Genomic DNA, 14,779 nt, shown 5'->3' on the forward strand with positions numbered 1-14,779 from the left:
TTCCTTCCTTCCTTCCTTCCTTCCTTCCTTCCTTCCTTCCTTCCTTCAAAAATTTATTTATTTGAGAGAGAGAGAATGAGAGAGAGCACAAGCAGAGGCAGAGGGAGACACAGCCTCCCCGCTGAGCAGGGAGCCAGACGCGGGGCTCTATCCCAGGACCCTGAGATCATGACCTGAGCCAAAGGCAGGTGCTTAACCAACTAAGCCACCCAGGTGGCCCTCAAATCTCTTTCTATACTTTGCTATACTATACCTCCAGCTCTGTGTGCTTTCCATTTTCAGGGCCACCCCCCACTGCTCTTCTGCAGAGCACTGCTCTAGCTACCTGGGAGCACTTTGGTACAAAGGTAAAAAGAATAGGAAGTGACTGGCACTCACCAGTGTTGGACTGGTGGGAGATATGTGTAAGCCCATCTCCTTTGCTTCTCTTTGGGACAACGCAGGTGTCATTTACACTCCAGAGTTCTCCTAGGGGTTCAAGCTAAAGCCTTTTCTCTACTGGCCTTTTGCCTGAGATTGCATCCTTGTAGGACTTCTGCTATGTCCCTGTCCTGCTGCTTTTCCTACTCTTCTATGGTGCACTTTCATAATAAATCACTCACATACAAATCTTCTGCTCAGGGGCTGCTCTTGGGATGCCACTGTGTCAGGTTCCTCTGGCTGCTGTAACCAAGGGCCACAGCCTGGGTGGCTTAAAACAACAGGAATGAAGTCTGAGATCAAGGTGTTGAAGGGTTTGTTCCTTTTAAGGGCTCTCAGGGAGAATCCGTTCCTTGCCTCTCTCCTAGCTTCTGGTGACAGCCAGCAATCCTTGCTGTTCCCTGGCTTGTAGATCCATCACTCCTATTTCTGCTTCCTTCTTCACATGGTGTTCTCTCTATGTCTGTGTGTCTTTGCATGGCCATCTTTTTATAAGGACACCAGTCATATTGGATTAGTGACACCCATTTCCTAATAGGGTCACCTTCTGAGATACTGGGTATTAGGACTTCAACATATCTCTTTTGGGGAATACAGTTCTACCCTTAATACTCAAATACCCCAAACAATGACCATTCTTCTATCAAAGGAAATACCACATCCCCATTGGCAAACAGCAAACCTTACAGATCCCTCAGGAATCAGTGTTGTTCAGCATTATAGAGAGGTAAGCACACTGAAGATCATATCCACGCCTCTGACCTGCTTTGTAGATTCCTTAATCAATTCTTCTGCAATTTCTTTTTCACTGCCCAAAGAAACCCATGGTTTAGAGATAGGTGGCTTATAAATGTATACATCTTCTGGAATATGCTCTTTATATTCTTCCTGTTCTTCTGGTACTTCTGGGGACTAGAGTAAAATAAATAGCACTCTAAAATATATGACCAAAAGTAAGTTATAGCTGCATGTGAATATTTCGCAATAAACTTTATGTTTGTATAAATTAAGCACTTCCTATTTTCTTTATTCTTGGTTCATGTTTTTCAACTAGGAGAAGGAAACTAAGCAAAATGAAAAAAAAAAAAAAAAGCCCATTTAATTTTTACAACAGCCCCAGAAATAGATACTATTGGTGCCACCATTTTGCAGACAAGTGGTTCAGTAACTTACCCAAAGTCATGGAGATGGCAAGAGGAGAACCAGGAGTATGGGACAAAGAGTGGCCAAGAGCAATACTACTCCTGATTTATTGTTTCTACTCTCATTGGGACAATAAAAGGCAAATAAGTAGAGTATCTGTTACTCTGAGGTGTTTGATTTAGCTCATCTCTTACCTACTCTAAGTGCCAGAACCTGGTCTAGGTCCCAGGGAAAGAGAACTGAACAAGAATAATCAAAACCATGTATAGGTCTCCCCCAGAGGTATTCCTTCCCTCCGACAATCAACAAAATGCAAGGACTTGCCATCTGCTTACATTTAAATAGTTTTCTTTGCCCTCTTCAGTTCCAATAAGATAAAAGTTAAGTCCATATTTGAAGTCTTTGTCATAAACAACCAGAAGCTCATCTCCAGGATATTCCTACAGGAATATAATCAAAAGAGAAGGTCAGTTTTCTTTCAGTTTATTCAGATACAAAATTGATATTTTTCTAATCAATCATAAAAGATAACCACCATAGTGCTAATCTATGGCTCATAATCCCAGGTTGTAAAATTGTTCTATTAACAAAGCTCTTAAAACTCAGTAGGTCTAGGGAAATTTACTACGCAGTTTTATTTCTAACAGGAAAAAAAGAAGCATTCCTTTTATTTGATGTTGGTGCTCAGTAGCATGTTTGGAGACAAATCAGACCAAAATTATGAATTAAAAAATTAAAGCATTATGGGAAAATAAGAGTAGATTCCTATTCTAATTGAAAGTGGGCAAGGATAAGCTTTTCTGGGTGTGAAGTAAGAATCAGTCACTGATAGGTGACTTTTCACAGAGGATTATCAAGCAGGATTCCAAAGGAGGTGTGGGCAAGCTAGCATTTGTCCAACGTAACTGGGGCCGGGGGTCGGGGGTGGGGGGAATGCCACAGATTTGAACTCAACAATCTCTCTGTCTTTTGTTATTATGTACCAGAAACCTCTTGAGGCAGGACTAAAAAATAAAGAGGGATGTTATACTTACCTGGATAACTTTTTTGACTGGATAGAAATCAGATACTGCAGCTCTGTTCTGAAAGTCTGCAAAAATATCTTCTTTTTTGATAAGTTTATAAGGTTGTTCATCTGTGATATCTTCGTCTATTCGGCAGTTAAATATTTCCTGGGTCTGGGTAGTTAATACTAAAGGATAAATTTCTGGATGACCTGGGGAAGGCAAAGTAGAATTTGGACATTAAATAAAACCACTTAAAATATTAAGAGGAAACAGGCAATTGTTCGCTTTAAATAATTGTCTTGGTTAAAATTTTAAAAGGCTTTAAAAATCATTGTTCTTATTTTTAAAGTAAGTATATCCATTACAGAAGATGTCAAAAAAAGGAAAAAGGAAGAAAATAACAATTATCTGTAATACTACCTCTCAAGAGAGAGCCTCTATTAAGAGGGTGCTCTATTTCCTCTATCTCAAGCTGTCTTCTCATTTTCTTATCCTTTTTATCACCACCAGCTTCCATAGTCCCAGTCTCAGCTCTGCATCTACCCCCAAAACTTCCTCCTCCAACTCTCCCTCCCAAGGTCCCGGAGTCCACTCTCTTCTTCTCCAGACCCTATACGCCTAGACGTCCTGACATCTTTTCTCTTACTGCTCAACAGATGTGCTAGCAAGTGGAGAAGTGCATGTGGCCTCTCAGAGTGGAATTTGGGGCTTATTTTCCTACAGAAATATTTACGCCCCCCCCACCCTAGTGGCTCTATGACACAATTATTCAGGTAATTTGGGGGCAGGGTTAATGACCATATGCATAACGCTGAGTATATGTGGAAATATATTCCAAATTGCAGTCAGTTGGCATAATAAACATTTGGAATACAAGTTGTTCATAAATTAGGGACAAACTGCCATTTTTCTCTCCTTGGGAGTTGGAAATGGGGGAGCTGGGATCCAAACTAAGATCCCTGCACTCTTACTACCATGCTATACTTTCCTTCTAATGTGTGGACACAGCAGAGCACAGGAGAGGGTCCTGCTCCTTCCTCACACGTGGTCGGGAGGTGACAGATTACACTCCACAGGATGCAGTCAGTGGCAGTTACTGACCTGGCAGCTGATAGAGCAGGAGCCACAGACAGACTCAAGCTGTACATAACTCACTCCTCACAATCTTCCTGTGTGTACAAGGAAGAGTCCCGTGCCCTACAGACCAGAGCCCTCAATATACATCAGTTGCCCTGCATTTTTTAAAATAATTTTTTAGAAGATTTTATTTATTTATTTATTGGACAGAGAGAGAGAGCGAGAGAGCGCAAGCACTAGCAGGGGAAGCGGCAGGCAGAGGGAGAGGGAGAAGCAGGCTCTCTGCTGAGCAAGGGAAGCCCGATGTGGGATTCGATCCCAGGACCCTGGGATCATGACCTGAGCCGAAGGCAGACGCTTAACCGACTGAGCCACCAGGTGCCCTGATTGCCCTGCATTTTGAAACAGAGCTAATTTAAATAACTCCTATGTATTTCATCTGTACCTTTTTTTTTTTTTTTTTTACATTTTGGTTGCTATTTCCTTTTTTAAAGCAGTTTTATTGAGATATAATTGGGAAACAATAAACTGTATATATTTAAAGTGTACAATTTGATAAATATATGCATATACCCATGAAGCCATCACCACAATTGAGGTAAAGAACACACCCATAATCCCCCAAAGTTTCCTCCTGTCCCTTCCTCCCTGAACCCCTCCCGCACCCCTAGGCAACCACTGATCTGCTTTCTATTACTATAGCTTAGTTCACCTTTTATGGACTATTTATAAATGCAATTACACAGTTTGTATTCTTTCTGTTTGTTTGTCTTCTTTCACTCAGCATAATTATTTTGAGATTCATTCATGTTGTTGCATGTAACACATGGTTCATTCCTTTACATTTCTGACTGGTATTCCATAAAAGAAAAGATCGATTAAGCAAAGATTTCCTAAGATTTATGACTTTGGGTATTGTATCTAGGAAATCTTTGCCTAATCCAAGGTCAAAAAGATTTTTTCCTATGTTTTCTTCCAGAAGTTTTATAATAGTTGGTTTTATATTAAGGTTTATGATCATTTTGAGTTAATTTTTGTATATGATGTGAAGTATAGATTGAAATTCATTTTTTTTTGCATATAGATATAAAATTGTTCCAGCATCATTTGTTGAAAAGACTGTCCTTTCTCCACTGAACTGCCTTTGCACTTTTTTGAAAATCCATTGACCATATATATGTGAGCCTACTTTGGGATTCTTCATTCTCACTCATTGGTCTATGTCTTTATAATATCTTTTAAAAATAGTAACAACAGTTAGCGTGAACCGTCTTTGTGATGGCTCCATGTAAGGAAGTGTGCGCGTACTATCTAACTTAACCTGCAATAATCTCATGAGGTAGTCTCGCTACCTTGTTTTTCAGACGAGGAAGCAGAGGCTCAGAGAGGTGAAGTCATTTGTGACCACACTGTCATTAAGTGGCAGAATTATGAATTGAGCCAGGTCTAATTCCCAAGCCTGTGCTGCTAATCACTTGTGGTAAACAGAATAGAGTCCCCCTGAAGGTGTCCATGTCCTAATCCCTGAAACCTGTGAATAAGTTACCTTATATGACAAAAGAGACTTGCAGATGTGACAAAGTTAGGGAACTTGAGATGGCGAGATCAGGGCCCAAGGTAACCACAATGGTCCTTGTAAGAGGAAGGCAGGAGGGCCTAAGTCAAGGAAGGAGATGTGACAAAGCGGCAGAAGTCAAAGAGAGAAAGATTAGAAAATACTACACTGCTGGCCTTGAAAATAGAGGAAAGTGCCAAGAGTCCATGAATGCAGAGAGCCTTTAGCTGAAAAAGGTAAGGAAGTGGATCCTCCCCTTAAAGCCTCCAGAAGGAACCAGCCCTGTTAATACCTTGACTTTGACCCAATGAAAGTAATGTCGGACTCCTGGTTTCCAAAATTGCAAGATAATAAACCATTTAATTTTTAAGTGTTTTAAGCCACGAAGTGTGTGGTAATTTGCAGCAATAGGCAATTAATACACCACGGATACTCTAACCTGTATTAAAACATGACTTAGAATTTGGGTAAATTATTTAATTTTGGGAGTCACAGAACCTCCATCTATGTCATGGCCATAATACTGCCTACTTCACAGAGATAAACAGATGAGAGAAGTGTGCCTGGCACAAAGGTGTTGCTCCATGTATGTTAGCTAAATGTAAAAATTACATCTATTTTCTAGAAACCTCTAGACATTGCCCTTTAGACCCTTAGGCAACAGTTTTTTAGTTAGTTTGTCGTTCCCTTGGTTCTTGGAAGGAAAGGGAATCCCAGTTCTCTGGGGCATGAGCCACAAGCCCTGAGTAACAGTTGACAATGTCAGGACCCCACAGCAAGGAAGTCAGAGGGGTCCTAATGTTGCCCTGGAAGGTCTGGGGGGTAGAGGAGAGATGTTCTAGTATTAGGTAAATCAACACTTACTTTCAAGTCTCACTACAACATACTGAGGCTTTGGGTTTTTTTCTCCTTAAATAAATACACATCTATTTTTCATCCCATTTACTTTCTGCAGAAATATCTCCATCAGGCCCCATTCTCAGGTTCATGGATTTTCTTGCCAGTCAACACATTTAGTCAAGACATACTTATTGAGCAATTACTATGTAAAATCATGGTGCTGGTACTAGGGTTAGATTATCTAGAGCGGGGAGACAGACATTAAACAGACAAATACACTCAGAAATACAGAAGTACAAATCATCACAAGTGCTACTTGGAGAAAACAGGGTGAAAGGTAGAACTTAGAACTAAGGAGAGTGGGAGTGGTGGTGGTCTCTTTAGACGAGAAGAATAGGGAAAGCCATTTTTTCATTCATTTATTCAACAAATCAATCAACAAATATTTGCTGAGTGCTTATTATGTGTCAAGATCTCTTCTAGGCATTGGAGTACAGTGGTGTACAAGGGAGTTTCTGTTCTCCGGGAGTACACGTGTGCATGTGCGTGTGTGAGTGAGAGTGAGTGTGCACAACGGCCAGCCAGGTGTGTGTGAAAATAGATTATAAATGCATAAAGAAATAAATACAATCTTCATTATTCATGGATTTTGTATTTGCAGATTCACTTGCTAAAACTTATTTGTAACCCTGTGCTCGCTTTGGCAGCACATATACGAAGATTGGGACGATACAGAGAAGATTAGCATGCCCCCCCTGTGCAAGGGTGACACACAGATTTGTGAAGCATTCCATATTTAAAAAACAAAACAATACAAAAATGTATAACCCCAACATCAGTAGTCACGGTGCTTTTACCATCATCAGTGGCCATGCTTACGGTGGCAAAAAGTTTGAGGTGCCCAATGGGCACATTCCCAGCTGAGGTCAAACAAGGTGATGCTCTCCATCTTGTATCAGCCCTCAAACTGTAAACAAGTGTCCTTCCCACTATTTAGTGCCACATTTTTCACATTTTTGTACTTTATCCGTTGGTGATTTTGCCAGTTAAAATGGCCCCCAAGCATAGTGCCGAAGTGCTATCTAGCATTCCTAAATGCAAGAAGGCTGGGATGTGCCTTATGGAGAAAATACGGGTCTTAGAAAAGCATCGTTTAGACATGAGTTATAGTGCCATTGGCCATGAGTTCAATGCTAATGAATTAACAATATATATTAAATAAGGTGTCTTTAAACAGAAACACACATAAAACAAGTTTATGTATTGATTGGCTAATGAAAATGTTGTGACCAGAGGCTCAAAGGAACCTAACTCTGTATTTACCCTAGGAAAAATAGCTCAATATGTGCTAATTCAGTGTTTGCTGCAACTGTATAGAACTTCCAAGAAAAACAAGAATTGACTGTACTTTAATTTCAGAATTAGGGTAAGTGCTATGAAGGCAATAAAATGATACTAGGTGAAGGAGAGGTCAAGGAAGTTCTCTTGCAGAGGTGGGATTGGAGTCTAGATCTGAATGTTGAAAAAGAGATAGATACATAAAGATCTGGGGGAAGCTCTATCCAGGTATCAGGAGTAGCAAGAGCAAAGGCCCTGAGGCAGGAATAAATTTGATGTGCTCTGTGTTAAGCAAGGCCAGTGGGCTCTAGGTTGGGGTGGGGGGGGAGGCGGGGAGAGAGGTGAGAGACAGAGACAGAGAGAGAGAAAGAAAGGAAGGCAGAACCAGGACTGGTATAATGGCAAAGTAAAGCCCTGAGAGAGTTTAAGCAGGAAAGACACATGACCAGGTGGTATGCAGAATAGATTGAAGGAGAGTGAGTGGAAGCAGTGATACCAGCTGGGGGCTAAGGAACCAACCCAATGAGAGGTGTGGAGGTCTGGACTAAGGTTGCAGATGTGGACATAAGGTGAAGTGGATGGGATATATTTTAGAGGTGGAATGGTTTCATTGGGGATGGGGAGGTGTTGAAGGGAGAAAGGTGCGAAAGAGGACTTTCAAGTTTTTGAGTGGTATATTCATTAATTCAATAAAGTATTTATTGGGCAGTGTGCCCTGTCCAGTGCCATTTACTGTCAGCTGACATCCTCCTGCCATCCCCACTACCCCTCTACCACCCTGGCCCAAGCCACCACCTTCTCTTTCCTAGGTTCCTGCAACAGCTTTCTGCCTGGTCTCTACTTCTGTCCCTGATGTTCTCAGCTAGGTAGCCAGGGTGACACTTTCAAACCAAGTCAGATCCCATCACTCCTCTGCTTAAATACCACTTGAGTAACCTCCATCCTACATGACTCAAAGTCAGAGCCCTTACAACAGCCTACAAGGCTTTTAGATCTTCCTCTTCCCCAACCCTCACTGTTTCCCCTCTGTCTCTAAACATGAAGGGCATCACTTAAGTCCAATCTAAGAGGAAAGTTTCAACAACCAAAACAAAAGATCCTGTTGGCATAAGATTATTTAGCCTCTAAAAGTAGGAGCAACATTAACTTGGTTGTCTAAGTTCTAGTTTATTTGCTTAAAAATTAGCCTCTTTACTTGAAATACTTGAATCTTACCATGAGGTACAGATAAATATTGCCCACAAGCCAGAGTCTTAAAAATATTATTCTAATGAAAGTAATAACTTGCAGACTAACTTTCTAGTCTCTTTCATAACCATTCCCTGTTAGATTTGTGAGAGACTGCTTGGTTCAAGTCTATTTCTCAGTTTGAAATTCTCTCTTCCACTCTTTTTATTCTTTTTTCAAAATTTTTCACTTTATATTCTAAATGATATAATGTAATTTTAGCCCATGTACATCTTGATCAATCACTTCAATTTGTATTTTTGTTTGCTCATTGCATATTAAAATATTATAAAACTGGGGTCATAAATTCTAAATTACATTTCCACTTACCCATGCTCTCCATATTTATAGGTTCTGTTTCTTCCCTATCTAGAATATAATAAAATGATGTCACATTTACATTTTTGAATCAAATAAGCATTATAGTTTATTACAGTCTTTTACCAGCCTCAAAGCACAAAACATAAACAAATATACAATGAAGATTTAAACTATTTTATGCATGATTAAATAGAATTTGAATAATTACCTTTTTTCACACAATTCTCTCTTAGTGATACATTTGCTATGGCATTCATTATATGACATTTAACAGGTATTATAATGAAATGAATCAAAAATAAGAATAAATCTCCATACTTTAAATTCCACATGTGGTTGACTTTATGACATCAAAACTATTTCATTATTTGATACATTAAACCACAGTCATTTTGGTGGCTAATATAGATACAAATACTAGATCCATAAAAATCCCATTAATGAAAAGACAATCCTACCAGGTAACGTTTGTTTGGTTTTGCCCCATTTTGGTTTTTTTTGGCCAGCTGAGCTCTTTTGTTTTTGAGATTTTGGAGCCATGGTTCTGACTTAGGCTGCATAAAGAGAGAATGTCATTAGTAAATTCTGTGTTACAGTTTCAAATAATAAGCATTATCATTTAGCAAAACATAAGAATATGTTTTCTAAGCCTTGCCTTTGGTTACGGCGACATGTGTCTTCATAGAATGGGTGTTCTGTGACCAAAGGTTTATCCCAACAACAATTGTACTGATAAGATCTTACCATTTCGGTGGAGCCTTTCAGCTGAAGCACACAGAAGCCACCTGCCAACCCTTTGAGGTTTCAGCCATAGGGCCCGCCGTGGAAGCAGGCCAGAGGACACTGGATCCCCAGCCTCTTGGGGCTGTTCCCATCCCAGGGAGTTGCTGTCTGCTGCCCCATGCCCAGCTCCCCAGTAGCTGCCCCGGCAACAAAGACAGGCTGGACGTCCACAGGCAGGCACAGGCCCAGAACATGCATATACGTACATAATTTTTAAAGTTAACATAATTTAAATAGTACTTGTGTCCTAGCATGTGTACATGTAACCACTGTGTCCTTATTTGTGCTGTCAGAGAGTGCCTCCAAAAGTTTTCTGTGGAACTGTTCATCAGTTTTGGCTGAGGTCATTTGCTATCACATCGAGTCCTTGTCATCTCCATGGTCACCCCTGTCTCATCTTGTTAGAGGGTTAGGAGTGTGATTTCAGGCGTCTGAGCAGCAAGGTTGAAAAATAGACTCTGCCTTTTACCAGCTGAGTGATGCTTGGCAAATTATATACCTTCGGAGTCTCAGTTTATTCATGTTTAAGGGGGACGATAATAATCAAACCTACCTCACAAGATGGTTGTGATGATTTCATGAAATAAAGTATCGTCCTCAACTCAGTCATGACAGACTGGTTGCCTCATTTTTTTAAAAAGATTTATTTATTTGAGAGAGAGAAAGCACGAGGGTAGGGACAGAGGGAGAGGGAGAGACAGAATCTCAAGCAGACTCTGCACTGAGTGCAGAGCCTGATGTGGGGCTCGATCTCACCACCCTGAGATCACGACCTGAGCCAAAACCAAGAGTCAGACGCTCAAACGATTGCGCCACCCAGACGCCCTGGTTGCCTCATTTTAATAACCCAATATAGATTGAAAATTATTTCATAGTCCACAGTCAGAATATCCTGACTTTCATTTTATGCTTCATCCCTTGATTACTAAATCTGGACCAAAGTGTGTGGGGGGTGTATTTGTGATCTACATTTTTTACTTCAGATTTTTCACATGTATTTTTTCCAAAGGTAATAATGATAGCTCATGTTTGTCGAGTGTTTACTATGTGCCAGACACAGTCCTAAGTACTTCACATGTATTTTTTATTTAATTGGAGCTACCCTTTTAGATAAGCATTTTATGAATATTTTTATCCTCATCCCCATTTTATATGGTGAAAACAGAGGCCAGGAACCTTGCATGAGGGGATACACAAAGTGTGAGTGGTAGAGTCAGGGTGTGAGCCCACCCAGTCTGGCCCCAGTGCTCACACTTGTAATCTTTGTACAAGACTGTCCCTTGGCTTTCAGTGGTAACTGTTCACTGTGTTTCATTACAAATGAAATTATTTAAAATCATTGTCTTTACCTAGAAAGGTAGGATTTTATGATTTATTCAGCATTTTATGATTCTGACATTTGGGAATTTCTCCTTTTTAAATATCCTGCAACGAATGACTCTGACCCAACTTTCCTGCCTGTCAAGCATCCTCCAGCCCTCCTCTCAGCCTTAGTATAATTTCAAATCTTGGACCTAGTCCTTTTCTCAGAAAATTCGTTATCAATGTACCCCTCTCCATATTCTATTTCAGCTGCATTTGACTTAAAACACTCAAAACACTCTGGGCACCAGCTGGACTCGCCCTACCCCCATATACACACGTACCTTCACCACCACCACCACCACTAGTCATTCCACAAATATTTACTGAGCAATTTTGAGGCACCAGAGGCTGTCCTAGCTGTTAGGAATACAGCAGTGAACAAAACAGGCAAAAGCCTTGCCCTGCTAGAGCTTACATTCTAGAGGGGAGGCAGACAGTTCCGGGGCAGGAATATGCTTGGCACATTTAAGAGAACAGCAGGAAGGTCATGATGGCTGGAGCAGAGTGAATGGGGGACTAGGAGATGAAGTTGGTCAGAGAGCTGATGAGGGCATGTATTAGTCAGCTCTGCTAGGGTAATAAATGTCCCGCAGATCTCAGTAACATACAACAACCAATGTTTATTTCTTCTTATGTTCTGTATTGTGATTGTGAGTGGGCTGCTGCTTCAGGTCTTATTCTGGGACTCAGGCTGGAGAAGCAGCCCCTATTTGACAGCCCCCACTTTCGTGGCGGAGTAAAAAGCGAGAGAGCTACCAGAACTGTGTAATGCCTCCTCTGTCTTCTCCGTGGCTCGGGCATCCTGTCCTTTCTGCTTATATTCCATAGGCCCAAGCAAATCACATGGTCAGTCCTGCTAATGGGGGAGGAACGTCTGCTTCCTTGGCAGTGGTTGGGAATGTATGATCCTTGTGCAGGGAAGGGAGGTAAGAGTTGGGAATAAAATCGTTTGCGGATGAGCATATAATATGCCACAAGGGGGCTAGGTCACGTGTAAGGACGTGGGCTTTTACTCTGAAGGAGGGGGGAGCCATTGGATGGTTTTGAGCTGAGGAGTTACTTGACTTGATCTGACTCCCTATGGCCAGTGTAGTGAAGACTGCAGCGAGGAAAGAGCTGAAGCAGGGAATCCAGCTGGGAGACATTCAGTAGTCCAAGGGGGAGGTGAGTGTGGAACGGAAAAAGTGGCTGGAGTCTGCATATGCTGTTTAAGCCCAGGTGATAGGATTTGCTGACGACTTGGATGTAGGGTCTGACAGAAAAAACAGGACCAAGGAGGACTTCAACAGGTTTTACCTAAGGACTTGAAAGCATGGGGTTGCTATTTATTGAGATGGGGATCCCAGGGAAAGAGCAGACTTGAAAGGGAAAGTCAAAAATTCAATTGAAGGCATGTGAAGTGAGACCGTACAGTAGGCAGTAAACTCCGGAACTGGCACAGTGTACGTGCTAAAAAAAAAAATGAATTAATGACTCCTTGGTGTCCCCTTTCCTTCTGCCATTCTTAGCTTATGCATTTCCAGTCTGACCAAAGTCTTTTGTTTTCATTTTCTATTGCTGCTCCAACAAATTACCAGAAATCAGTGTCTTAACACAAATTCATTCTCTAATGGTTCTGTAGTTCAGAAGTCTGACATGGCTCTTCTACAGGCTTTTAGAGGTGTCAACAAGGCTGTGTTCCATTCTTTCTAGAGTTCTAAGGGAGAATCTGTTTCCTTGCCTTTTCGTACTCGAGGCCACCAATATTTCTTGGCTTGTGGGCCCTCTTCCTCCGTCTTCAAACAACCCAACAACAGTGAGTTAGATCTTTCTCGCAGAATATACTCTGACCTTCTCTTCTTATTCCCACTTCCACTTTTTAAGGACCCTTGAGATTACACTGGGGCCCACCGAGATAATATAGGATACACTCCCTATTTTATTTATGGTCAGCTGATTAGCAATTTTAATTTCATCTGCAACCTTAATTCCTGTTTGCTATATATGTTAACATATTCACAGTTTCCAAAGATTAGGAGGTGCTGCATTGGTGTTCAGTTTGAATATATAGGTATCAATCTAACACAGTCACCCCAAGAAATAGTCAAAGTAATCACATGTGCCCAGTTCTTTTCAAAGGCTGCTATAAAATGATTTGTGGGTAATCTGGTTCCATTTCCAAAATTTAGGGGAAAACAAAGTCCATTTTCCACCAGTACTTTAGAAAACAAAATTGGAATAAACATTAAACGTGTGCTTCCTTATCAGAATAGCTCACTTACTATTTTCACAAATATTAATCCCTGTGTCTAAGATGTTGACTAGTGACCGAGGAAAAAGGAAGACCAGGTTGTTCTACAGGCTTTTAGAGGTCCCAATTATTCTTGATTGAAAGCACAGTATTTAAGTTGCTAGGCATCATAGATGTAAAAAGTCATTAGCTGAGGTCAGCCTGGTGAATATAGTCTAAACTGAACAGAAAATGATTACTTTGGGAGTAGCTACTTTACATTGTATTTGTGTTTCAGGCAAAATTTCATAGTTTATTTTAGTAACTTCAAATAATAGAAACCCTACCAATATCCTGTGTCTAGAAAATAAATCACTTTTAATTGAAGATATCTAGATCAAATGGATAATGTACTCTATGGAATTTCAATAAACCCACTTACTTATTCACCGTTTATTTTTTACGCTGATTTTCTTTGAAAAAGCAAATCCCAAATAAAAGATGTTGCTTTAAAATTACAGCAGGTCTTACTAAGATTTTTTTCATAAAATCAATTGCATATTTCATGCAATGAATGTGCTATATTATATTTTCCAAATCTTTTCCCTACTAAAAGGTCATATGAATTTTTCAGTACAGACACCACTTTATTTATTTATTTATTTATTATTTATTTTATTTTATTTATTTTTTTTTTTTTAAAGATTTATTTGAGAGCGAGAGTGTGGGGGGAGGGAGGAGAGGTGCAGAGGGAGAGAATCCCAAGTAGGCTCTATGCCCAGCATGGAGCCGGACACGGGGCTCAATCCCACCACCCTGAGATCATGACTGGAGCTGAAATCAAGAGGTAGATGCTTAACTGACTGAGCCACCCAGGCGCCCCCAGACATCACTTTATTAAGATGTCTCTGAAATACTCACATTTTTCCTGTTCTCAAATCTTATTATTAAGAGCAGAAGAGATGCTTCATCTATCCCTAGAGAAGGGTTAGTCTCCTCTAGTAGCTTGTATGACATTTGGTTTTCAAAGCCACTATAACTGATTGAATTTCAAAACAGAATGTGTGAACTATAATACTGATAAATATTTAAGCATTCCATTTAAATATTTTTGATATTAAAACCACTTATATTCTTTGTAAATTAATCCACCCATTCCAGAATATCTTTTTACTACCAGTGTACCAAAGGACACATTTTTCACCTTCCTTGTTAGGAGCAAAGGCAGTAAGGAGTGATAAGAGAAGCAAGTGCTGAGTAAGTCCTCCATGTAACAGTCCAAAACCTGTGACGGCACGCCACTGATTCTGAGGACACTGCATTCAGAGCTGTCTCTGACCTGGTTCCAAACTAACTTCCAAGACTTGTTCATGACTGTATCTTTTTATGATGCTCCTATTATTCAGGAGGGTAACTACTACAGGTGAAGGGATAGTGACCAGTGATAACTGACATAATGCAGCGATTTAAACGGTTATTAAGCTCCCTCTCTTC

The 14,779-nt window shown here is 40.4% G+C and overlaps 1 protein-coding gene and 1 pseudogene across 1 annotated transcript in view; one reads left to right on the forward strand and one right to left on the reverse strand.

The window, feature by feature from the left end:
* Positions 1-14,779, reverse strand: part of WDR63 (WD repeat domain 63) — a 69,837-nt gene that overhangs the window by 52,420 nt on the left and 2,638 nt on the right. Inside the window, exons 2-6 of the mRNA XM_032416266.1 lie at positions 9,387-9,482; positions 8,938-8,976; positions 2,598-2,779; positions 1,899-2,003; positions 1,183-1,332 (exon numbers count right to left, since the gene is read on the reverse strand). Coding sequence (XP_032272157.1) covers positions 1,183-1,332; positions 1,899-2,003; positions 2,598-2,779; positions 8,938-8,976; positions 9,387-9,468 — 558 coding nt within the window. The 5' untranslated portion in view covers positions 9,469-9,482. The remainder of the gene's footprint in view (positions 1-1,182; positions 1,333-1,898; positions 2,004-2,597; positions 2,780-8,937; positions 8,977-9,386; positions 9,483-14,779) is intronic.
* On the forward strand, positions 6,734-6,842 carry LOC116626816 (annotated as a pseudogene).

The sequence above is a fragment of the Phoca vitulina genome, unplaced genomic scaffold, assembly GCF_004348235.1.
Source record: "Phoca vitulina isolate PV1807 unplaced genomic scaffold, GSC_HSeal_1.0 scaffold2, whole genome shotgun sequence".
Lineage (NCBI taxonomy): Eukaryota > Metazoa > Chordata > Mammalia > Carnivora > Phocidae > Phoca > Phoca vitulina.